Source organism: Ambystoma mexicanum, chromosome 8 (assembly GCF_040938575.1).
Source record: "Ambystoma mexicanum isolate Mex_15411 chromosome 8, UKY_AmexF1_1, whole genome shotgun sequence".
NCBI lineage: Eukaryota > Metazoa > Chordata > Amphibia > Caudata > Ambystomatidae > Ambystoma > Ambystoma mexicanum.
This window is the reverse complement of record NC_090929.1, coordinates 383655293-383681614: the sequence shown is the minus strand read 5'-3', so window position 1 is coordinate 383681614 and position 26322 is coordinate 383655293. Positions and strand designations below refer to the sequence as shown.

At 44.5% G+C, this 26322-nt stretch overlaps 1 protein-coding gene across 1 annotated transcript in view; it reads right to left on the bottom strand.

Moving 5' to 3' along the window:
- The window catches only part of ANAPC2 (anaphase promoting complex subunit 2), a 649174-nt gene that overhangs the window by 63579 nt on the left and 559273 nt on the right, over nt 1–26322 (bottom strand). Inside the window, exon 11 of the mRNA XM_069609853.1 lies at nt 19872–20001. Coding sequence (XP_069465954.1) covers nt 19872–20001 — 130 coding nt within the window. The remainder of the gene's footprint in view (nt 1–19871; nt 20002–26322) is intronic.

Here is a 26322-nt window from a genome sequence, read left to right as displayed (position 1 = left end):
GTGCTACCTGATGGTGGATAAAGGCCGTGAATGGAGTAGGCGGGCAGACTATGAGCAGGAAGGAGGGTGATGTAGAAACATGGTTTCTGGAGTTCCAGCTATTACAGGCTAGTTGCATTGCTGCAGCGACAAGAGGTAGGGTAACCACTTTGGACTTCTCTAGGAATAGAAATTATGTGTGGTCTAAAAATGTGTTTAAAAAATGAAACAACGTTGACATTTTTGGACTATTGCATAATGACAGAGTATCATTCCTTTCTGTTGCAGGGAATTGGTTCAAGAATTAACTTATCCAGCCACTGTAATAGTTCTGGCAAACTCGCTGGAGAAACTTACATACACCCACGATGGTACCTTTGAAGGCCAGGCCTAATGTGTAGCTTCTTATGAAAGAACTCATCCAATCTTTGGCAATGTAAAAGTACAGGATGACAAAAGCAAATTCTTCCTTTTACTGACATTGGATGCTACTCCGATTGAAATGTAAGAGGCACTGGGGGATTTGGCTTTTTGTGAGGTTACAGGCGCAAGTGGCAGATAACTACAATAGTTTCTATTTGCAGAAAAAGGAAAAGAGGAGGAGCACCCTGATTTGTCAGTAAAAAAGGGTGCTCAGGCCTGAACCTACAAAAGGGATCCGAGAGAGATCAGGAAGGAATTATCTGACTAAGAGCAACTTGTTGGTCACTGCAGCTGTATTGCATTGTTGAAAGAACAAACGGAGCCACACCATCACTGCCATCAAAAAGCAGGTGCAACACATTCTACTGAGCATCCAGTTTACATATTCGACTCACATTGCATGGGCCATTTAAATGTTGGCAGCAGTTCTGCACTTGCGGGCCACTCTACACGTTCTGCTTTTTCTTGTTTCAAATTAGAATCTGGTGGATGGCCCTTAAGATCACTATTCCATGTTGCCATTTCAGCCCTGTCAGGGTGCCAGCTCTATTCGATAGTATAAACCTTTCCATGGGCCTTTATTTCCCTATGGTTTTAATTTTATCTTGCTGGCCTTATATTCTCATACTGGATTTGTGTCGGCCTTGCCGAAGATCAAACATTTCTTTCTTGTCCAATGATCGACACGCTCTCATGGAAAGAAAACCAAATCACTTACACTTGTGGTATCTTAGAGGGGGAGCAACATTATATGCGATTGGTTTGACAATCCAGCCAAATACATGCAAAATTATTAGAATTAGAGGCTGCTGACCTTCCTCACACTCCCTACTACTGCCTACTCTACCATCATCCTCTGCCTCCATCTCCCACTTCAGTCACTCTAATACTGACGAAGGTGCCATCTCTATTGATGAAGGCTAACCCCTCTTGTGCCTCATCAGACCCTCTTGCTCCTCAGCTAGTCCAGCCTATTGTCTCTATAGTGGCCTCTCACCTTGCCAAACTCTTCAACCTGTCCTTCGACTCTGCTTGCTTTCCCTCCGTTTTCAAAACAGCCAGTGTCATCCCTCTCCTAAAAAAGCAAAGGGCTGACCCGAAGCTACCGGCTAACTTTCGCCCTGAGATCCCCCTCCCGCACTACTCTAAAGTGTTTGAAAGGGTTGTGTTCAGCCATTTTACCTATTTCTTAGACATCACAAACTTAGAGACCCCCTACAAGCAGGTTTCCGCTCCTGTTACTCCACGGAAACTGCTCTCATGAATGTGTCCAACTTCATTGCCTCTGCTAAGCACTCAAACCTATCCTCTGTCCTAATTCTCTTTGACCTGTCTGCTGCTTTTGACACTGTCGATCACTCTTATCTCCTTGATACTCTCTCTTTTCTTGGGATTCACAATTTCCTGGATTGAATCCTACCTTGCACCTCGCCAATTCTCTGTCTTCTGAAGCAGCAGCACCTCTAAACTCACTCCTCTAACTGTTGGTGTTCCACAAGGCTCTGTCTTGGGTCCGCTCCTCTTTACACTCTACACTTCTGGTCTTGGAGCACTAATCTTTTGCTTTGGGTTCTCGCACCAACTCTTTGCAGACAACATCCAAATTGTCTTTTGTTTTCCTGAATTTTTTCCCTGTTTTGGCATGTTGGGCCATTGCTTTGTTCTGTTCTTCGTACCCTCCATCATGTCCACCGAGCACCGGAGTGCTCTGATGCTGGCCCTGCCTTCCACATGATTGGCCACTCCTTCCATCATCTGGGCCAATCACGAGCCAGCGGCCAATAGCCGGCCCACGTCACAAAGGCCCTTACCAAGGCCCCCTGGCTGGCCCTGTCCGGCACGAGTAAGCCCCCCCTTGCTGCATATGTCTCCCGATCCTTCCGCCCTTCTGCAACTCGGACCCAACATGTGCCGGCTGCACTTGGTGCCCTGACCCAACTTCCTCCAGCTGACTGCCTACCCCTCCCTGCTCTGACTTGATGCACCACCCTAAAGGTACTCTTACAACCCTACAAGGATCTATTTGTCACTTAGGTGTGCCTTCCATCTGTTCAGCCTTTTTCATTTCGTGTGACTCTGCTAAAATTAGATTTTAGGCAACTTCATCTGTAGCCACTTTTGTTTTTTTGTGTCTAGTGTCTCTTCCTGCCACCTCTTTTCCCCCTCGTCTTTTACTACAGGCATCATGCACTTATCACTATCAGAAACGCTGTCAAGCAATAGTCTCATTGCTCTGTTTGTCTTAACCTACCCTTCCCCTCTCCTTTATTTATAGCTCTTGCATTGTTGAATCGATAGTCTGGCATGAACAATAATTAGGCCAAGTTGTAAACAGTTTGTATTCCTCTTTTGTTCCACGTTGTACCTCTAAACTCATGGCACTTGCCCATTCTGAATGTTCCAATGCCAATTAAGAATGCCAATTACTCACCCTCCACGCGTTGGAGCGCTTTAAAACGTTTAAGTGTATAGGCGCTATATAAATGACCAATAAATAACCCTCCTCTGACCTCTCTATCGAAATTTCCAACTGTCTCTCTGCCAATAAATATTGGATGGCTTCACACCTGCCAAAAGCTCGCTCATATCTCTTCCTCTACCTATCCACTTCCCACCTGACACTCTCCTCTACTCTTCTTCAGCTGAAAATCTTGGCATCATCTATTACCCTTCTCACACCTTCTCTACTTTCATCTCCAAACCTCGAACAGCAGTTCACCTCAACCTCCTAAATATTAGAAAAACCAGGTGCCTCTTTCATTTCAACACCGCAAGCATCTCTTAACCACTCTTGTCTTCTCTAAAATGGACTACTGTGCCAGCATCCTCTTTGGTCTCCCCAACTATGCTTTCTGTCCTCTCGACAAGTTCATTAACTTCACTACCAGGACTCTCTGTGAACTCCCTCACTTCACACCTATTTCCTCGTACCGTCACTAGGATGGATGGATGATGTCGCAAAACAGGGCCAGATTTAAATGTGTTTTCCTGGTTCACAAATCTATCCATGGTAAGGCACCACTGTATCTATCCTCCTCTATCCTACTCTACAAGTCTTTTCGTAATCTCGGCTCTGCCCCCTCGCGCTCCCTGGGCTTCCTCTCGCTTCTGCTCTTTCTCTCTTCTTGCTCCACTTGCATGGAATTCTCTTTACCCGGACATCCGAGAAACAGTACACAAAGATTTGTTGAAAACCAAACTAAAAGCCTACCTCCTCACCTCCGAGTTACCCTCTTAACCTACCTCTCATCTGCCTGCTGGCTAACATTTTTTCCTCACCTCCAACCTGCCTCTATCGTTCACTTCCTCTGCCTCCATTCTAACACTTCACCCATAATGGTCACGTCCTGAGCACAGCTGGACGTACCGCCTACCTGCACTTAAACATTTACAATATTGGTGGTCCTTAATCTATGTAGGTCCGCTTATGTATTGTCCCCGGTGACTGTTCCATTTACTCCCCTCCACAACCTGGTCAGAATGTCCCTCAAACCAACCCCATTCTATGCTCTCAAATCTGATTTCTTATATATTGTACTTTCTTTTGAGATCAAAAGAGCATTGTTCCTACTGTAAATAAATACAATCAAAAATATGTGTCAGTGTCTATTATTTTCCTGAGAAGATTGGCCAAGCTGGAACTAAAATCAGATGATACATGCGCTGGATATGTAGAGCATGCGGGTTAGGACAAAGATATCGCACATGTTGTGGGAATGTGACCAGTCAAGGACTTTTTGCAATTATAGATTTGCTATACTAAATATGGCTTTATGCTCTTACGCTTCACCCACACTTAACTTGATCCTCCTATAGCTCGACCGGTGGCAGAGCTAGTCAATTGGGGGGGTGACCATTTCTGGTATGTGCACCATTAGTAGGTAAACCGGTCCTCCTCTGCCTTTGGAAAACTCCAGGATCTCTGAAAAGCAAGGACATGCTGACGGACATGATGAACCTTGCTAGCTATAAGAAATTTCAGTTCAACTATAGGACATTTTATGAGAAATAGAAGAACATTTGGCAATCATTCCTTGATGAATGTGCATCAATGCCTTAGATGCTGTGGGGATATTAGTACTTCACTCCGAAAATGGTGTTGCATTGGTGTTGCCCATTCCACCCAACCTCCATCCTTACTTGACCTTTACTGAACATCAGTCAGCCCTTTCCCAGGATTCCAGATGTGCACCCCCTCTCACTCTCTGGCTTGTTTTCTTCGCTGCTAAGTTAATTACCTGTGTGCAGGGTGACCTATGGTAGAGTTTGCCAATACAGCCTTCAAAGACCTTATCATGTTAACTGTGTGTGATGTGATCAATAGGTTGTTGCTGACAGAATAGTTTCTCTGCAAATAGCTTATTCTATTGCTTCGTTTCCCTTTGAGTGCACAGAATATACCACAAAAATGTGAATTAAACAACGTCAAACAAGGTGGCTGGGAAATATTGATTGGAAGCTCTCAAGACAACATTGTCCCCAGCAGGGGGGCACTATGTGCTGCATGGGAGCATGGTTTTGAGCAGACCCTCTACTAGGATGATAGCGGAGCAAGCTAAGCACTCAACCAGATATCCGTGGTCTGCTTGCAAGGCACAAGTTTGAATCTGATCTGGGTGACTTACCCTTTTGTCCTTATGGTTGATAAATGGAGTTCCCTTACAATGGGTAATAACATACCCTATTTTTTGTACAGTTGTTAGAAGCAGGGCGGATCTGGCATGAAGCATATTAGAGATGTGCTATTCATCAAGCTGTACCATAGAATACTGACCATTGAGAAGGTGTCATCAATGTCCAGGGAACAGGGGAAAATGCAAATTACAGAGTCAATAATTTTACTGGACTCCAAGAAATGTATTAATGCAGCTATACAATGTATGCGTACTAGGATTTCTCACCCCAGATATCAACATCTGGTCAGTAATTCATTCACTTCCCATTCAATGCGAGACATTTTCCAATAATAAGTCTTTCTGTAGCTTGTATTGATTTACAAATCACATACTATACACAGCCGCCATCTAGTGTTTGTACGGGAGCATTATAAGTTTACTGTAAAGCAAAAGATAAGCGTCAACATGAGTGTTCCTGTCATTCGATCCCTATTCTACATGTATGGGTACTTAACAATGCTCCAAGTCGAAGCCCTCGCATTGTTTTCTGACGGTCTATAATTGTGAAGTTAGGCATATGCTATACAAGTACTGTTATTTAAATAAAATAAAACACTGCACAAGAACACTTCAAACTATGTTAAATGCATACAGTGACACGTTTCTTTCCTCTGTTGTTCACAGAGCGGATGTATGAGGGGGTACATGTGATTCTAAACAGATACAAGCTCAGAAGAATTACTAGTAAGATAGATTTTAATCAGTTTATATTCACATGCTATGCAAAGATTAGCAAACAGTTTTTACCTGGTGTGCAGTTGATACACGAGTAAACAGATGTCATGGCATGATTTGGCCACTTGTGAATCTGCTATGCTTTGTGTATCTATACACTAGTGTTTTATGAAGTGTGTAGCTGTCTTACATGGCGTGTCTCGGGCAGGGTCTGCAACCTGTGGCTCTCCAGATGTTTTGGACTACAACTCCCATGATTGCTTACCATTTACTATTCTGGCTAGGGCTGATGAAAGTTGCCGTACAAAACATCTGGCGAGCCAAAGGTTGCAGACCCCTGGTCTAGGGGAACAACAATGGCTAGGCATGTAAGTGTTGCCCCTGTGGCTTGTGATCAATTTGTCCCTAATGTGTGGGCCTTTGTTTCTGTGCAAATGCGTAGAGCTCTTGGATGAAACACTATCTTGCAATGCTTGCCTTGCTTATGAGACTACCATCTTTCCCTAGATCAAACCATAGGAAAAATTGCCTTGCTATGTGTTTTGTTAAATTAATATGACATGCATTACTTACTGTAATAGCATTTCTGATGATTGTATCTGCTTACATTCACATGCTTTGCATATAGTCCGATCTCTAGTGGTAATCGCGGAGTATTGCATCTTTCTTTCGAGGATCGCAAGGGGACGTCGACATGGGCGTGACTGTAACACTATCCCCAACGTGACGTGTAGTGTACCCAAAATCCCTTGCTGGTCGAGCTCCCTCCGATTGTGTTTTTTCTGCTGTAAGGGAGCCTTCTGACCAATGAGAGTGAGTACAGAGAGAGAGAGAAGGTGTAAGATTTCTATGTTCCTTCTACTCTATGAGGGGAGGAAGGGTGGGCGTATGTGAATCTAAGCAGATACAATCATCAGAAATGGTATTACGGTAAGTAATGCATGTCTTCTGATGCTTGTTAATCTGCTTAGAATTACATGCTGTACATAGACTAGCGAGCAGTACCCACAGATGATGGTGGGATGTGTGAAGGAACAGTAGCAAAGAGATGTCTTAGCACTGCTTGTCCCACCTGAGAATCAGCCCTAGAGTGTGTATCTAGGCAGTAGTGTTGTGTAAAGGTGTGTACAGATCTCCAGGCTGCTGCTTTACAAATGGACTCAAGAGGAACATTTGCAATGAATGCTATGGAAGCCTCTGTGCCCCAAGTAGAGTGTGCTCTAGGCTTGAAGGGCAGATCTCTCTTGGCAAGAGTGTAGCACAGTGTGATGCAGTTTACGATCCACTTAGAAATAGTTGATTTAGAGACAGGGTCCCCTTCTGTGCCAGTTGCCACTCAAATGAAAAAATGGTTTGTCTTCCTTAGTGGTCTTGCCTTCTCCAGATAATAGATCATCGCTCTCCTCACATCAAGTGTGTGGAGGCTTCTTTCTGCCACGTTAGTGGGGTTTTGGAAAAAGGTGGGTAGTTTTATTGATTGGTTCACATGGAACATTGAAATTAATTTAGGCGCAAAACGTGGGTGAGTGCGCAGGACCATCGTATCCTTGTGAAGCGTGACAAATAGGTCTTGAACTGAAAGGGCCTACAGTTCACTAACTCTCCTTATTACTGTGATTGCCACCAAGAAGGCGGTCTTGTAGGGGGGTGCCTTAAGGCTAGACTTATGCATAGGTTCAAAGGGAGGCCCCATTAGTCTAGTAAGTACTTTCAGGTCCCATCCGGGAGCTGGGTTTGAAATAGGATTAAGTCTTTTTACCCACTCCATAAATGTCTTGATTACTGGAACTTTCCACCACAAAAACTTCTTCTGGGACGTGGTGTATGCTGAAAGTACAGCTAAGTGGACTTTTAAGGAATTGAAAACCAGGCCAGAATCTAGTAGGAGAGTTCGGTACAGGACAATATGTGTTTGTGTGCATTCAATAGGATTGATGCCCTTGCCATTGCACCAGATGGCAACGTGTTTCCATTTGCTGGAGTAGCAATGTGTGGTGTTAGGTTTTCATGCTTCCCCAAGTATGTCCATGCATCTTTGAGGGAGTTGGAGGTGCCCGAACTCTATGACCTCAGGAGCCAGGCTGCTAAATTGAGAGTTTGCAGGCATGGATTGTTTCCCCCCCTGTCTTGTGACAGCATGTTGCACGGGCATGGCAGCTTCCTGGGAGGGTAGACTGACATTGCCAGGAGATGAGAACCATGGTGGGCGGGCCCACTTCGGGGTCACCAAAATCATTGCGACAGGTTCCTGGTGCATCCTGTGCACTATCTTGTTGAGCAGGGGAGTCGGTGGAGGGGGGGAAACGTAACCAAATTTCCGTGACCATGTTATCCAGAGATCGTTCCCCTTGGAGCGATTCTGAGGGTACCTGGAGGCGTAATCTGGGCATTGTGCGTTCTCCAGAGTTGCGAACAGGTCGATCTCTGGGAAGCCCCAGTCTGCGAAGATGTTGAGAACAATGTCTTCTTGTAATTGCCACTCGTACTCTACGGGTAGTGGGAAGTATCTGCTGAGTACGTCCGCCAGAAGATTGAGTTCCGCTGGAACGTGTTGTGACAGTAGGAACATCTTATATTTGAGAGCCCATTTCCATGTGTTCTGTGACAGTTTGGATAGCCCTGGAGAGTGAGTGCCCCCTTGTTAAGGTAATACATAGCTGTGGTACTGTCTGTGAGGACTAGCACAGTTTTCCCCTGGAGGTCTGTTTGGAATGCCCTCAGGGCTTTAAACACTGCTAGCAGCTCCAACAGATTTATGTGGTTGGTTGCTATCACTGGGGACCACACGTTGTGCACCATCTGATGAAGGAGGTGAGCCCTCCACCCCGTCTGAGATGCGTCTGTGGTGAGAGTGGCTTCTACTGCAGGTGTGGTGAAGGTCTTCCCTTGCAAGAGGTTTTCCCTTGACCACCACTGAAGAGACTGAACGAGGGCTGCCGAGACAACCATTAGATCGTCCCATTGTCCGCTAGCCTGACACCATTGGCTCGAGAGCCACTCTTGCATGGGGCGCATGCGCAGATGTGCATGAGGAACTAGAAGACAAAATTCCCTGAACCGCGCCGAGATCCCCTCTGATATATTTGAAGAAGGATTATACTCACTCAAAAGGAAAATTGGTTGGTGAACAATGTCAACATTTATTTAAACGTTTAGTCATTGAAGGGTTGAGATTTCATGACTGCCAAAGGCACTTAGTACCACACTGGCTCAAAACATAATTGGTGCAAGGTTAAGATTTGATAGCAGCCATGGGCTCTTGGTACCACAATGTCCCAAAAGTAATTAGACACTGCTCTCAAAGTGTACCTGAAAAATACAAAGAGGATGCCTGTACAGTCCGTTCTTGGCATTAAACCAAGAAAAACAAGGAAAATTGCCAAGTAAACATAAACGAGGTGTGCCAGAAAGTGCCAACACGTGTTTCGACCTACTATCGGGTCCTCCTCAGGGATAACACTAATTGAGAGCTCCAAAATAAATACAACAGGCTCATACAATTTGAGTTGGTAGAATCAAATTACAGAACAATGTCATTTGTATTGCTACAACATGAAATAGTATAATGCAGAATGATCACATGCTACATGTCCACAAGATGCCAATGTTTCATACTGATCAAATATCAAAGCACAGAAAAGACAACGAGGGAGAAAAAGACGGGAAGAGGAGAACGAGTAAGAAATAGTCAAAATGGTCTACATTCCCAAAAATGTAAAACAGCCATTGCATTTCACGTTATCAGGAACAATAAAAATCTAATTACTGAATCGTTAGTATCACATGTAGATAATACTCAAAATCATCACATGCAAACTAATCAGTTTCTACGTGAGCAGTTAGAGGGTGCATGGATAAATCTGCCTTAAGAGACCGTTTATTGGATCAAAAAGATTGAAAGAACACTCAAATTCGGAAACAGAATTGCATATTCTCTAATTGGACATGCCTGCATACCATGAAAGCTGTTAGCAATGTGTTTGTGTTGAACATAACTCTGTGCCAGATAATGATGCAAAAACCAGATAACTCTTTCATTCAATCAAATGCCATGTGAAACTGGGTATGAAGAGAAAGGAACTAGGTAGATGCAAGAGGCCATCATCCCTAACAGTCGCATGGCTTTGCGTACGGTCACCTCGCGATTGGCTACATAGTGAGGATACTGGAACATCATGTTTTGAAACCTCTAATTGGAGAGAAAGGCGAGACCGTCTTTGGTCCAAATTAGACACCCCCAGAAACTGCTCGACTTGGCTTGGACTTTTTCTTGTTGATCGAGAACCCTAAACTGAAGGAGATCTACCGTCTTTTGGGTGTTTGTTAGGCATGTTCCGTACAAATCCCATGTTATCAGCCAGTCGTCGAGGTTAGGGTAGACCGTGATGGACTGCCAGCGCAGGTGAGCAGCTAATACCGCCAGTACCTTAGTGAACACCCGTGGGGCTGAGGCAATGCCGAACGGAAGGACCTTGAACTGATAGTGCTTGGCCTCTATCATGAACCTTAGGTACTTTCTGTGCGCTGGCAACATTGAAATATGAAAGTATGCATCTTTCATATCCAATGCTGCCATGTAATCCCCCTGCACCAGCAGAGGGATTACTTCCTGCAATGTTGTCATTCTGAACTTCTAAGGTTTGACAAATTTGTTCGCTGGGCGCAAGTCTAACACAGGGTGCGGGTGAGATCCCTTTTAGGGTACAAGGAGGTACACTGAATAAATATTCTTGTTTACCTGATAAATGGGGACTACTTCTATGGCGCCCTTTTCCTGAAGCATCTCAACCTCTTCCAGCAGTATTTACAGGTGTGCTGCTGATAGGGGTCTGCTCTTTGGTGGATGGTATCGAGGTGGCTGGTGGAACTCGATACAATAAACGTGGGTGCCGGTCTTGAGCACCCACTGGTCTGATGTGACCACCTCCCATGCATGAAGGAATGATGTTTACTGTCCCCTGACCGGGGAGGCATGGCAGGGGCCCCAGACTGGTGAGTCTTTTTGATGCAGAGGCCGGGGAGCCTCTTAGGGTGGAGTTTCTGCCCCTACCCTTGCCTCTGCATTGTCCCCTCTGCTGGTATTGGGCAATCGAACCTTGTCCGGAGGACCATGGGGTACCTCCTGCGCCATACTGTCCGTGTGGAGATCATGAGAAGGACTGGCCCCGAAAGGAACTCTTTTTTCGCCGTTTCCAAGACGTCATCCACAGCTTTACCGAACAAGTTTGAATCTTCCACAGGCTTAGTCATCAAAGAGACTTGAGTCTCCAGCTTAAAACCTGAATTCTTTAGCCAGGAATGCCTCTTGAGAAGAGTACCCTGTGCCAGGGTGCGTCCTGCCGTCTCTGCAGCGTCTAGTGTGTTTTTAAGGATGTTGTGTGTCACCTGCCTTCCCACAGAGACGACCGCCAGCAGGCGTGATCGCACGGGTTCATGGACCTCTTGGAGGCCCTCATGAAGCAGGTTCCACTGCACATCGCTATATCTCGCGAGAAGAGTAGTATTATTAGCAATTCTCAAAGAATATGCTGCCAACGTGGTGATGCGCTTGCACAGGGCATAGAGTTTCTTGCAGTCTTTGTCGGTGGAGCTTCTGCATTAGACAGTGGCACTGCAGCCCTCTTCCTGGGGGTGGCAACAACCAGGGAGTCTAGTGTGGCATGCCCCCGAATGTACATTGGGTCAGATGGATAGGAGGGCGAAACAGTTTCTTGACCCAAGGTTCGACAGCCCTGGTAAGGGAAGGGGACAGTAAGGAAGGTGCAAGGCGCTTCTTAATGGAATTCAGCAGAGGAATAGCTTGACTTGTGGGAGGTTTTTCTTTAGAATGTCTTCCACAAAATCAGAGTCCTGAACAGCTTCCTGTGTGGCGATTTGGAAGTGGTCTGTGGCCCCCTTCAGGATGGCATTGAAAGCCATTTGGTCATCAATAGGCGATGGCTGCCTCTGTTGGGGCGAGGGAGGGAGGGGGCAGGCAAACAACGTCTGGGGCAGGAGTTGGAGCCAAGGTGCTTCATGTGTTGGCTGATCTTGTCCCCAATCTAAACACAGTTTCATCCAGCCCTAAGGGATTGTCCTCATGACTATAGGGATCCGCCTACGTCTCCTCAGGTTCTGAAAACTCAAATACTACTTCTTGGCGAGTTTGAGTTTGGATTGGAAGCTTCTGCAGCTTTGTTAAAATGGGGCAGGAATCCTCCTCCCTAGGTCTCTTGGGAGTAATAAACCTTTCAGAAAAGTCTATAAACTGATATTTTGTAAAACCAGAGAACCTCTCTGGTTTTACAGGGAAGAAGCAGAGGTGTCTGGAGGAGGGAAAGGCTCACTAGAGGGAGGGGATTTATCAGATAAAGCCTTAGAGAGAGGCTGTGCCCTGTCAGTGTACTCCTCTCGACAAGGGCGGGTGCTATTTGGTCGTTCCACCTCCAAAACAATAGCTGCCAGACTCTTGCATCGCTTCGGCGACTGTATGTGGGATTTGGACGTGCCTGCAGGGGATTTCAACGTGGCCGTAGGCGTCGACGCAGTTAACGGCTCTGCCAAAACCTTTGAAGCTGACACGATCTTAGAGGGCACTGGTGTGTTTTTTTTTTTAGAAGAGACACCCTTATGAGTGGAATGCCCGGACGCATGCAGAGAAGACGGATACAGGGAGGGCGGGCGCCAGACCATGAGGTTCGATGGGCACCATCTAAATTTTCAGCAGGCCTGTTGGCGTCTGATGCTTCTTCAACATATCCATTGAGGAAGCTTGGGGTTGGGGGTGTTGTATATTTATCATTGGGATGCTGTGTGTGTGCCACCGTCACCGGGGTGTGATCTCCCCATAGCAGTACCAGTGGCCTGCGTGTCGGGCCGGGGATGGGCACCTGGGAACCGGACGGTTCCGCCAAAAGGTCTATGTCCTCCACATAAGAGCCATGGCTGCCGCTAGAGTCTTCGTCACTCGAAGCGACGGAGCCAACGGGGGAATGACTTTCAGCCTGCATCGCGTAGGCTGCCCACTGCTTCGTTCTCCTATCTTTTAACGTCTTAGGATGAAAGAGTTTGCAGGACTTACATGATCGCTCGTCGTGGTCACAAGGTAAGCGCCTATTGCATTTGCGATGGGTGTCCTTCCAGGGGTATTTTCTGTTGCAAGACGGCCAAAACTTAAATGGAGTGCTCTCCATAGCATAGGTAAAGGGCGGCAGTCAGACCAGAAAAGGAAAGAGGGGAAGAGGAAATGCATTCTCAGAAAAGAATCAACCCCGGGCCCCACTCTCCCTACTGTGAGGGCCTGGCCGGAGGGCCGAGGCCAGGCGGTCGACAGGCCTCGAAGGATTTACCAGTCGCCAAGACAGCAGTTGGATGGCATTGACAAAGTGGTCGAAGAGAAGTCAAAGACTAAACAACCATCGGTCATGGGACAACGAATAATTCATTTGCAATAATAAATCTGACGAGCTCCGCATAAGGCGACCAACTAGTTGGGCGGAAAAAAACAATCTGATTTTGGGTACACTACACGTCACATTAGGGATAGGGTTACAGGCACGCCCATGTCGACGTCCCCTTTCGATACTCGAAAGAAAGATGCAATACTCCACGATTACCACTAGATGTCGGACCATATGCACAGCATGTGATTCTAAGCAGATTAACAAGCATCAGAAATAACCTTACTGCTCTTCGAACGTAAGGCGAGGAACACTCTTGTACTTTTGTCTGCAGGTTTAGGAGAAAAAAAATACAGTCAACTCAACTGGCTGGTTCACATGAAGTTTAGATATGAATTTAAGAGAGAAGCGTAGATCCGTTTGAAACACTACCTTAATATACAGATTGTGCTTGCAATTCACTCTTTTTAATTAAACTGACTGTGACTAAGAAAGCCACTTTGTATTTGTGATGCTTAAGTGAGCAATTTGGTATTGGCTCAAAAGGCAGTAGAATTAACCTAAGTAACTGTGTTAAGATCCATGCGGTGGTGTGTGTATCCTCTTAACCAAGGTGGAAGTGGATGATAATTCTTTAAATAATATAAAAATGTAAACTAATTAACCTAAGTAGAGGTATGATGGTGGCGGGGGGTTACTTTACAATAGAGATTGGGAACTCCCCATATGAACTTCAGCTATGAAAATCTCTTCCCTGTGAGATCTTGTCCTGCATAGCCCTATTTATTTTTTCCTGTAACAGATATTAGGCCCTTTTCTCCTTTTGGCTGAAAGTAATGCTGAGCGTTTACACATGCGTGATTGAAAGGACTGTCCTCCTCAGTCCCCTCTCAGGGTTACTGGACCAAGGACGTTCGGGCCACGCCCAGCGGATCGAGCCGGACTAAACCTTTATGAACAAACAACTGGCGTATTAAATTGGAAGTGGTCATAGGGGTGGTGGACAACCACCACTTGGCTGATTCGGCTGACCTGGAAAGACTTACCGGAAGTAATCTCCGGCCTCAAAAGGCTACGTCACATCAGAGCTACATCTTACTCTATAGATGAAACATATGAAGGATAATCCCATTCATGACTACGCTTATTACCGCTCCAAGACGGGACAAATGTGCCGGAAGGCCTAGGAGGTGGGATTTCTTAAAGTTTCTTTAGTCACATGATCTGGAAACTATATAATCAATGTGCCTAAAATGGGGCTCAGGTTAGGTAGGAGGGATTGATCGGGTTGTTCCCCTGCATTCCTCGACTTACAAACCAATGAATAAAATCACCCCCATTTGCCCCATCTACAAAATAAAAGGCTGCAGCTGTTTTTTCTTCCACGCCCACTTCATGAAAGTTTTTACCACGTGTACCCTCCGCCATGTGACTTCATTGATATGATAGGTTATTTATAGCGCGCTTAATACCCAGAGGTTTTTAAGCGCGGACCCGGGGATCGAACCTGTGTAGCTCCATGTCGTCTTGCTTGGAAGGGGAACAGGTTGCCGCTGAGCTATCCTCCTGACAATTCTGCAAGATGGTAAAACACAGCTAGTGCACATTTAGGAACTTTTACACAAGTCCACTATCCAGAAAGTAAAGTAAATAATTGATGCCATTGGATGCAGTTCAATTGCACCAAATGAGGAACCGCCCCATTTATCTAAATAGCATGCCAATGTGTTTAGTATGCATGCCTCCTTCAGTATGTCCATGTGTTTGCATGCAGTTGTGAGGGGCCAAACTCCATGCCTTCAGGAGCCAAGCTGGCAAATTCATAGTTATTTGCTGGTGTTGCTATGTTAAGTTGTGAACTGGACACAGCTTTACCAGTGGTTCAACTGCCATGTGTGAGTGATGCAGATACAACCCTCGTCTCTCCTTCATTGATGCTATAGGTTGAGTCATGCTCTTGTATAATCGCTTGTGCACAACCTTGTAGATTAGTGATGTCGGGGAGGGAGGCTATGCAAATATTTCAACCCAAGCCATCCACAGTGCATTGCCTAGTGACCCTGTCTTTGGGTGCCTGTGTGCCAAGTTATGGCATTCTGCATGTGTACCTGTTGCAAATAATTCTATCTCTGGAGTTCCCCACCTGGAGAATATCCGAGTGGGCTTGTGTTGCGTTCACACTTGTGCTCCTGAAGAATATGGAGACTGAAGGGATCTGACAGGCAACTGCCCACCTCTGCCCACCTCTGGAACATGCTGGTAGGGATATGATTATTTGTAAGCCTAATGCCAAATAAGTTGTGCTGTAAGGATTGTGGCTGGGAGGGAATGTCCCCTTTATTGTTGATGTATAACCTTACTGTAGTGTTGTCTATTCTTGTAAGGACACTACACCAATGTCTCTTGAGGTGTCCACGCACCCTGGGTTTTGTGAGACTTGAGTTTGGCTCCCACACTGTAACGGAGGTGTTGACCGTGATGATCACTTGCACCGAGATTTGTAAACGGGTGTACTCTGGACATGCTCAGTTTGGTCCACCATTTTATATCCAATCTTTTGAGTTACTAGCATTAGATCTCCATAGTCTTCTGATGATTGAGACCATTGTGTGTGGAGATTTCTTTTTAAATGTTTTCATGTGTAGTCTTGAGTGTGGTATTAATTATACACATACAAATGCTACGCTCCCCCCAAAGCTTCATCACTTTCCTTACTCTGCTTCCGATAGCTGATAATAGGGAATGGTTTCCATAAGAGCTTGATTTCTTACTTGTGATAGGAAGGTTAGTGCTTTCTGTCTGTTTAGTCCTGCCACTAAAAACTCTTCTTGTTCCTGATGGGCTCCAACTTGGCTTCGGCACACTGACTGAAAAATTAAGCTAGTGTAAAAGAAATTGTTACTTTGGTCTGCTTGTTCTACCGAGAGGCACTTATTCCTGTTATGTGGCAATCATCTAGATAAGGGTACACATGAATTCAGAGCGTACTGCGGCTACTGACTATAAGTTTGTGATGTCCATGGTATCTGAAAAGGAAGTACTTTAAAATAATGGTGTAAGGAAACTACATTGAAACATAGGTATGCATTGTGAATATGGAAATATGAAAGTATGTGTCTTTTATATCCAACTTTGCCATGATGTCTCCTTGGTTTATCAGTGGTATGATCTCTTGTCTAGTTTCGCAAATTTGGTTGCTGGAGTCCAAGATGGGTTTGCAGCATTTTGTCCTTTTTTGGAACGTGGGAACCTGGTAATGAGTGTAGTATACTCCCTTGGTCTTTTCTTGTACTCGAAGTAACCGCCTTTTATAAAGTAGCTGGAGGCCGCTTCACCTGACTGCAAGATTTCCATTTGGAATGCTGGGAAATCAGGAACTGTAAGTAACTATCTAACTGTGTCTAGTACCCACTGAATTTGCCTCCTATTCATGGGCAAATACTTGCAAATGGGATGGAATCTGGCATGGTGAGGCACTGTTGTGGTGTTCCACCTTTGGCAGGCTCACCCCGGCCTTGTGATCAGCCTCTTTTGTATTGACGATAGTAACCCTGATAAGGAGGTTGGCTGTAACCTTGTTGGCCTCATTGCCAGGAACCGTAGGGAGTTCGAACATCTGGAAAAGTTTGTTGGTATGAGGATGTTGCTTGTTCGGTACCCGCGCCCTGCTGGAATGGAACAACTTCTTCTGTATGCCTTGCCTGGTAGAAGTTCAGGAGACTTCATTGTGGCACCCTTTTTTCTCACTGTCGCATGGGCTTGCTTATTATCAGCATGTGGACCAGTGTTGCCAGTTTCTTTGGCCTAAGCCTTTGATTTTTAGATATGAATAAATGTAGCCCAACTGCATTTGCTGCTTATCTGCATGCAGTGTCCACAGCACCCAGGCTGCTTTTAATGACAGTTTGGCACTTGGAAGCAATTTGAACTTCATGGATAATTGCTTGAGCCTGGGTTTCTCGACTTCCTCGGGTCTGTCTTTGTTGTGTTTGCATCGCATCCCATTTAGACCTGCCATATCTTCTGAGTAATGCAGTAGCATTAGCAATGTGCTTGTTGTATGACATGGTTTCTGACATTTTCTTGATCATTAAGTAACCGCATTTGCTCTCTCTGTAGTTGATGCTGCAGTGCCATCTCCCTTCTGTGCAGTTGACACTATTAGAGGGTCTGCTTTTCACTGATCCTTGCTAAGAGATCTTGGGATCAGGATGTCAACTTTCTATTTGTTCATTCACATCCTTAGCTGCTGCCGGTGATTACATAGCATGGATTATTTGCTTATTTTATGGTCCTTATCACTAAGCTATATTGAGAATAAGTTTGTGTTCATGCACAGTTTCTTCAATGACATCTCTTTCCATCAGCCTCATCCTGCGTGTGGAAAACTGTGCCACTGCTCTCTTAAGAACTGCTACATAAGTGCACTGGTCTTCCGTTGAATAGATTGACATGGATGGTTTGGTTTTTCATCCTCTGAGACAGTCCATGGGTACCCGTCCAAGTCATGATCCCCTTCTTCGAGGTTGTCTTGCAAGTCCTCCATGTCTGTGTCTGGCACATCTCAATGGACATCCTCAGGGTGTATGTAGTCAAAACTTGAGAACTTTGATGGAGGGTTCCCTACTCCTACATGGGACCTTCCTTGGCTCTTACCTTTCTCTTTTTTCTACCTCTCTGATTTGAATGTCTAGATTAGCAAAGGCATACACAAATGCATGGCCATGAGTGCCCAGAAACGGAAGTGGGGCTATATTAGTTGTGTCCTTGATATAAGAAGGGTACTCATGTTAGTCTTCTCCTTCAATCATCATCACCCTCTTGGGTGTTGTATGGAAAATAAGAATCGTCCCTTTCTTGTCAATGCTTTGAGATAATGTTTCCTCTGCTTGGGTATAGGTCTTTGGAATGTTCCCCTAGAACTGTGATGTCAAAGTAAAAATGGATGATGTGCACATATGCCCCAATGTTACTGGTGTCGAAAGGGGTGCTGTGCATGTGCGTTTATCCTTGGGTGTGCATTTACCTATGCTGGAGGTGTCGAGATGTCATCTCTTTTCTCTGCATGATATCTGGAGCATGGCTTCTTCTGCCCCTGCTCTTGTGTGGTGTACTTGGCTTTACTCAGAGGTTCAGTGCCATGTTTATTTGTGTCCGATCTTTAAGGGCTGTGCTGGCTCAAGCCAGTTTTCTCTGCATCATTCTTGTTGGTGCCAAATGGCACAGTAATGTGTTTGTTGGAGAAGTGTCTTGTGACTGCTGAGTGTTCCCCTGCTGTGTGCATCTACACCTCTTGTAGAGGAGGGACGGAGGCTCTTGCTTTTTAATGGCACGTGACTTTAGGGAGGGCTGGTAACCATTCAGTTTCATAGTCTTTAGCAATGATTTGGTTGTAGGTGGTGTCTTTGCCGCAGCTGTATTGGCACCATATTCAGGGGTCTCTTTGGAGTTTGGGAGCGAAAGATCAGGGGTTTTGTTTGTTTCCTTAGATTTTGGAGTCCTTTAAGACTGTCTCCTTGGGTTCTCTTGACTCCCCGTACCCGGTAATTCAACTGTGATATCTTCCACCCATTCACTGGGGGTATCCAGTTTGGAGGCCTCTAGTGAGTAAACACCCAATGTTGCGACTTTATACTTTTTCAAAGTTTAGGTTTGAACTTTACCAAACACTGCACCTTACTTCAACACGTTTTCTGGGCAAACAATAGTTGCTCACCCTGTGGGTGGCGAGAAACGAAAACTTTGTTTTGTACGTTTGGGCAGAATTCAAAAGGGGTTTTCTGCATGTTGTCTTTCGGCACAGCGGGAATGAGACCATAAATTGTTATAAACCAAACATGTAATTTTCTATATGACCAGTCCCCTATGCTGTTTCTCAGGCCTGCTTTATGTTAAAGCCGCCTTCTCGCTCACATCTTTTCCCCACTCATGGACTAAAGAGATGGCAGAAAAAAACAGTAAGAGGGCATCAAGTTGGAGTAGCATTATGAATACAAGTACACTTGGGATACACATAGAATGACATTGTGAACACCTTTCTTATACTTTGCAGTAAACAAGTTGTAATAATCTAACCTTTATAATACTACGGTATGAACTGTAAAACCAACACATGGAAGACTGTGTGTAGCAGGTTAATCTAAACAGATTCATAAACCCAAGAATGTTTTTTTTAAGTTACATTTATGCCACTTTTCTAACAAGCAGTAAGTCCTTTACCGCTAGTTAGTCCTTGTGCCCAATTATAATTAAAAAAACTACAAAAGACCAATCAATGTTTGCCATTACTCTAAATACCCTAACAAAACAAATGCAACCTTGACTACAAACAAAGATATGTCAGAACATATCCTTTTTTAGTGTATAAAAAGTATGAAACAATTATGAAAAATATCAACTTTGGACTGTACCGCAATGCTGTTTTGTACTTCAGATGGAGAATTGTGTCCTATTTGATATGTTTATTTTATTGATTGGTAGAATGTTTTTTTTTTGTAAAGGTCAAATTTGATCAAAACAAAAAAAGATGTACATTTTTTTTTTTAAATTGACCATTTCAAATAAGTTCACAGTCACCAAGATGGCAGGTTCAGGATAGACCTGTCAGCCTGGGCCTTTACTTCAGTTTCAACATTAATTCAATGAATGCTTCAAATCAAGTTGGGACATGGCTTAAGTGGTGGCCGGCCTGCCCACCTCCATTCCCAGCTTCAAAGGACACCACGCCAAAGAGTCTCACTCTGATTCTGGAAGTTCAGGATGATGGCTGCATGCACAGGAGACACCGAGAAAGACAGAGTACGATCGGCCAACTCCAGATCCAGATTCACCAATCCGAGGTGATGTTTCCAATTTAGAGTTCGCATGCCCTGCAACCAAAAAGAAACACTTCAAGACATTGCACATTAACATTCTACAGTATAAATACACATAGGGTTTAGCACTGAAAATAGTCTTCTGAAGTCTGTGGTGAAAGTCAAGACCACTGCTAAATATTTGTTTGAAAGGGTGCTCATGGACATAGCTGTACACTTACAAAATCAAAAATTAATAAAGTAACCAACATAAGTCACAATGTTGTTGGTGGTCTGGTGATCACTGAAACTGAATGATGCCTAAATTCCCTCATTCCTTTCATTGGTCTTCCTGGGAAACCGTACTACTGTCCTTTATGACAAAACATAAGACAACCATTTGTAGGTCTGACAATCTAATAAAGTTCATTTAGATTTTGCTTCAATCAAAAAGAAAATTCACAGAAGACAAATAACTTTAAAGCAAAGATGCAAGCCTTAAAGGTTTGCTACTCACTAGTGCTCTGCATTTGGGGGACTTTATTATTTGCAACATTAAAGTATTTTGTTTCATTTAAAGGAACAAGATATTTTCAGACCAGTCACATCAATTGGGGAGGGAACAGGAAAGATGGTTTTATAAACCCCAAAATGCTAATCAAAATATTATGAATTTGTAAGATGGCCACACAACTGCCGGCGACGGTTCATAGTGATAACATTGAAAACAAAAAAGTCGAAAGTCATAATTTCGAGAAAAAAAAAGTCAAAAAACAAAAAGTCGAATTTCTTTTTTAATATGTTTTTTTATTCGAAATGGGGGGTAACCCCCCTTTTTTTCTGTATACTAGAGCCAAAAAATAAACATAAATAAAAAATAAATAATTTATTTTCCGACGTTTTGTTTTCGACATTATTGTCTTTCGACATTTTGTTTTCGATATTTTGACTGTCACATATAAGGAATCTTTGCTTGGTCTACTGGCCTTAACTGAGTTAAATCTTACTACTATAATAAGCCACTATACTCTCCCCACTCCCACTCTTGCAACCTCTCCTCTACCTGAGACAATGCATGCTTACCTTTGCCCCAATCCATCTCCTAATCCCTTTCAACCAATTACTTTGCTACTTATATCTCATTGATATCCAAAATCAGAGCAACACTGCTCAGCCTCCTATCACTCCCCCTTTCCCGCCCTTCTCTTCACATTTCTGATTGCTTCTTCTCCTCTCTACAGACAGGGAGGAAGGATAACTCAGGGGCAATGCGTTTGTCTTGGAAGCAAGGCAACGCAACACAGGTTCGAATCCTGATCCTACACTCGCTGGTATTAAGCGTGTTATAAATGAACAATAAAATAAATAAAAAAAGAAATCCTCTCCCACCACGATAACCAGACTGGCCTCAATCCTACATGCAGCCAACAGCTCATCTGCGCCTGCAGAACCCTTCGCTCTACAGACCATCAAAGAACTAGCAACCCTAAGCCCGACCCTTACAACCTTTCCCATGTATTTTGAATCCTCACTGCTGACTACAGGATTGCTAATGTCTTAGCCATCCTCAAAAAAACTCTGCTGACCCTAATAACTGCACCAACTGTCAACCTGTCTCTCTACTCCCTTCCTGCTCCAAACTCCATAGGCATGCAGTGTTCAGTCGTATCACTTCCTACCTGGAGACGGTCTCAGTTTCCCACTCTAATCCAGGCACTCCACAGAAACAGCACTCGTGCAAGTCTCCAACTTCCTCATCTCTGCCCAACTCTCCATTCTCCCCCTCATCATCATCATCTCGCATCTATCTGCGGCCACTGACACTGCTGACCACCCCTCTTTTTTCCCTTTCCCTCCCTAACACTGGCACCCACAACTAATCAAAGAGAAGATTGCTTAGAATTTGTCAGACTGGTTCTTTTGCATCTCTGAAAGCAAGAATCTATGTTGCCACCTCCCATCCTGTGGTTGTTTAAAGGTCGGTTCACAGCCCACTCTTTTTTTTCAACAACTTTTATTTAACAGAGTACAGCAGCATATGGAAACTAAATACAATGTCTCAATAGCGTGGGTTTACATACATAGGTCTCATAACGCAGAATCCGCTCCCAACCCCTTTCCCCAGCCTGCCCAACCATTAGCACCTCTTGTACGGTACAGCAGACCACTATACCGCCCATAGCTACCATACAACACAAATCCCATCCCACGTTCCAGTCAATATAAATCACAGTAGAGTGCATCTTCTAAGAATGGGTGGCTTTGCAATAAGCGCTGGGACCTTTTCTGCATACTCTATAAATGGCACCCATGTTGATATATACTTCTCATCTCTTCCCTCATATAAAGCAGTAATCTTTTCAGCCACGAGAATGTCCCAGATCTTAATCCACCACATTTGGGACACAGAGCCTTCAGGGCTTTTCCAGTTACAGGCAATTGGTATTTTTAGCAGCCCAATTAAGTTATAACAATGATGTTATATCTCTGAGGAGATATATGTAAGCGTTTGGAATGCGGAGTGTAAGTGAAAGATGCAGAAGGTGCTGGAGGTTCTAGAGATCAGGTGTTAGCTGATGAGGCTGAAGACGGCTCAGTGGTTGGGGCCTGTTTTACCTTGCTGTAAATAAAGCAGTTTGTCTATTAAGACATTCCGTGTCACAGTAACTTTGTTTAATTGGTGATAAGCTACTTCTGACAGCCTCAGAGAACTTGATTGAGTTATCAAGGCCGTTGGAGCGCAGCGAAAGGCTAGATCTGGTATGGGAGCATATCACAGTGGAATTGCACTGTTTATAGCCAAGCAACGGCATAGTTGCCAAGGTTTTTCTTTGATGGTATGGCAGGTTGCTAGGGACGCTTCATACGCTGTGTCAACGTTTGCTACCTACGCGGTCAGCGTCCATAGCCTGCTTGAGTTCGGAACTGGTTACCATGGACATGTGCGTTGCATCACGTCGGGAATGGTTGACAAGGATGCTGTGTACGTTGCACCACAACAGTGGCCTGTGCTGTGAATGGAGGATTTGCTTTCATTTTCTTACAGCAGGACCACAGCTCGGAGCAATGACGCGGTGAGCGTTTGTCATTGTGCTGCGGGGGAAATAACCACAGTGCTCTGCTTTCCTGTCCGAGAAATGAGAGGAGCGGACTAAGCCACCTAAGTAAGGTGCGCATAGAAGGCAGCTGTGAGCAGAACAATTTAGGAGAGGCAAATTAGGAACCGCTGTCTTCAATAAGGAAGGGCGAGTACTAGAGAGGCTTGTGGTGTAAAGTGTGTAAAGTAAAGAGGAAGTGACACAATGGCGATGCAAGGTGTACCAGGACCTCTTGTGTTTATGGCATCTCCTGGTCACACGAAAATAAAATGGTCACCATGGAAAAAAGGGTTCATACATGTGAAGGCAGCGTGTGGGAACGGGTTTGCCATTGACTGGAAGATATCGCTTCTAATACACTTTTTGGGTTACGAAGGTCAGAAGATTTTTGAGACACTGACTGATATTGTGGCAACGCTGGCCTGAGTTAGACGCGGCACTGTTGAAATTTGTTAAGCATTTTAACGCAAAGACCAGTACAATTCAGGAGATATAATTTTGGAGTATGATATCAAGAGCAGAGTTAGAGTGTGGAGGAGTATGTTACGGCCCTACATCACCTTGCATTGACATGTTATTTTGGTAATACACTGGATGTACACAGCAGGGACCAATTCTGAATTTATTGTTGTAACAATAGAATACGAGAGGAGTTGTGGCTTAAAGACGATCCAAAGTTCGAAGACGCATTAGAGATTGCAAAAAGAGTTGAAGACTGCATGGCATGTGTAGTGAAGATTACCAAGAAAGACGAGTAGGTGGAGGCGAGGACTGAACTTTTAAGTACAGGATAGAGACAAAACATGTCCAGAAAGGGAGCAAAGGAGGTCGATGAGTGAGGATCGTTTATGTTTTCGATGTGGGAGCAAAACCCATCTAACTGGTGCGCCCATATCGTCAGGAGAAAAGTGAACCGTACAAATTGTAAAAGATTCGGTCATTTTGCAAAGTGGTTGTAAGAATTATCAGGGCGGTTCTGGGAAGAACAGTCATGTGTGTGTGTGTTTGGCGAAGGATACGAGTCATCTGGAAAGGATGGCAATGAACACGTCAATGTGATAACTATGAATCTAATCAAAGATGGAAAATGTGATGAAGAGTGTGAGAGTTCAGAGGCAGAGATATCAGTGAATGGATATAAAGTGAAAATGATGGCAGACTCAGGTGCTAAAGTATCTCTCATGCCTCAAGATGTTTATGAAGGAATTGTGATGGGTAATGTGCATGATTTGGTGAGACCCGATATAGGACCACATGGATATAATATGGATAGGATAGAAGTGTTGGGTTATTTTGTTGCAGGATTAGAATTTAAGGGAAGGAATGCAGAAGGGAAAAAAATATATGTCACCAAAAAGGGTGTTACTCTTAGGTCAGCGTGAACAAAAGAAATTGTGCATAAGGTTAGAGCCAAAATACTAAAGATCAGGTGTTGCACTTAGAGGTAGAGGGAGGTCAGATGGACGTGGATAGGTACAACACAGTGTGTGGACGGTGTAGGAAAAGTTAAAGGGATGAAACACCAAATTGTGTTAAAGGAAGGGAATGCTCCAGATTTGTCAAAGTTGCGACAAGTGCCCCTAATTATGTGGGATTGTGTAAAAAGGATCTTGGGAAACTGTGCTCCTTAGGAATTACTCAGAGGACTTGGACAGGAGAATGGGCATCTCTGTTGATGGTGGTTGCAAAACCAAGCAGGGTGCTTTGATTATGCATTGACCTTAGAAAGCTGAATAAGTGTTGAAATGGTGTTCATGATTGGTAAAAAAGAAAGTTAGATTTGTCGTCCGCGTACCACCAGGTGGAGTTGGGCAAGGAATCACAGAGGTTGACGGTGTTTGTGACACATGAGGGACTATTCCAATTTGGTCTGGTCTCTGCATCGTCGGTATTCAAAACAGTGATGGATAAGTTGTTTGAAGGTGTACATTGCTTTCAGGATGATATACTGATTTGGTGTGAGTCAATGAGAGAGCATGAGCTAATATTGAAGAAAGTATTATATATTTTTAAGAAACACGGAATGATAGTGAGGAAAGAGAAATGTGTTTTCAGAAAGGAGGCAGTAGAATCTCTAGGATATGAGATTAGTGCAACAGGCATTAGTCCAAAGAAGGAAATTGTGTCTAATATAAAGAGTGTGGAGGTCCCCCAAATGAAAGGGGAGCTTGGGTTGTTCAATTTTGCAAATAAATTTGGAGGAATGAGGAGGTTGTTGAAAAGGAGAGGAAAAGAGGAGACAAATTTCTATGAAATCGTGTCATGATACATACCCCCGGGCATTCAGATCATGTCCATCAGCCCCGGGAGCAGGCATCATGTTGCCTTGAGAAAACCCAGCAACCCCTGCTAGGTGCTGTCTGGGTTCAGTCCTGGCGCCAATGGTGCCAGGCTCATATGGGACATCAGTCCTGGCGCCATAGGCGCCAGGCTCATAAGTGCACACTTACCTGATGCAGACCATGCTGCAAGAAGATGCAAGCCCATGTGAGGCCTGGAAGGGACTACTTTACCTTAGGGACTATTTTGTTACTCGGGTGTGGTCGGGGAGGAATACCTACCTGGGACTACTTTGGAGGCTATTTAAACCAAGCCCGAAGAGCAGCACACGCTTCGCGTTATTCTGCATCCAGTAGCGTAACTTTCACCGTGCCAGCAGCAGCATCCAGCCTTCTGCCACGCACGCCTCGAACCTGGAGCACCTAGAAAGAAGGAAAGAAGCAAAGGTTAGAACAAGAGTATTACCTGATTTCTTACCTGATCCCGGATTCATCGCATCTTCAAACCTGAGGAAAGACTGTTTTAAACGCATCGCCTGCAGCAGCGCCGCGCCATACTCACCGTTCCACGCAGCATCTCTTCGATCCGGCGCTGTCTCCATCTTTACATCGCCGAATTCCGGCACCTAAGGGGGACAAGAAACAACAAGGTGAGCAGAGAAAACAGACAGAGACAATCTCTTTAGTCACCATATGCTTACCTGATTTTACCGCCGGAGGTATTATTCATCAGCACGCCACATCTTCTTATGCCGCACCTGTGAGAAAAGGAGAAAGCAGCAAGTTTAACCCTTGGCATTATTTACCGGACAGTGTTGGGTAACAGACTTTTACCGGAGCGCTTTCAGCTGTCAATCTTCTTATTGGGTCAAAGCTGCAAGATAAAAGTGGAATTGGACAGGAGTGAATTCCAGACATTTTGAACTCTTACGAACTATATACTTACGGCTCTTCGCCAGGACCTTTTGGAGTCAGGATTCGTCTACAACTCTTCCAATATCTTCAGGCCAGTGAAGTAA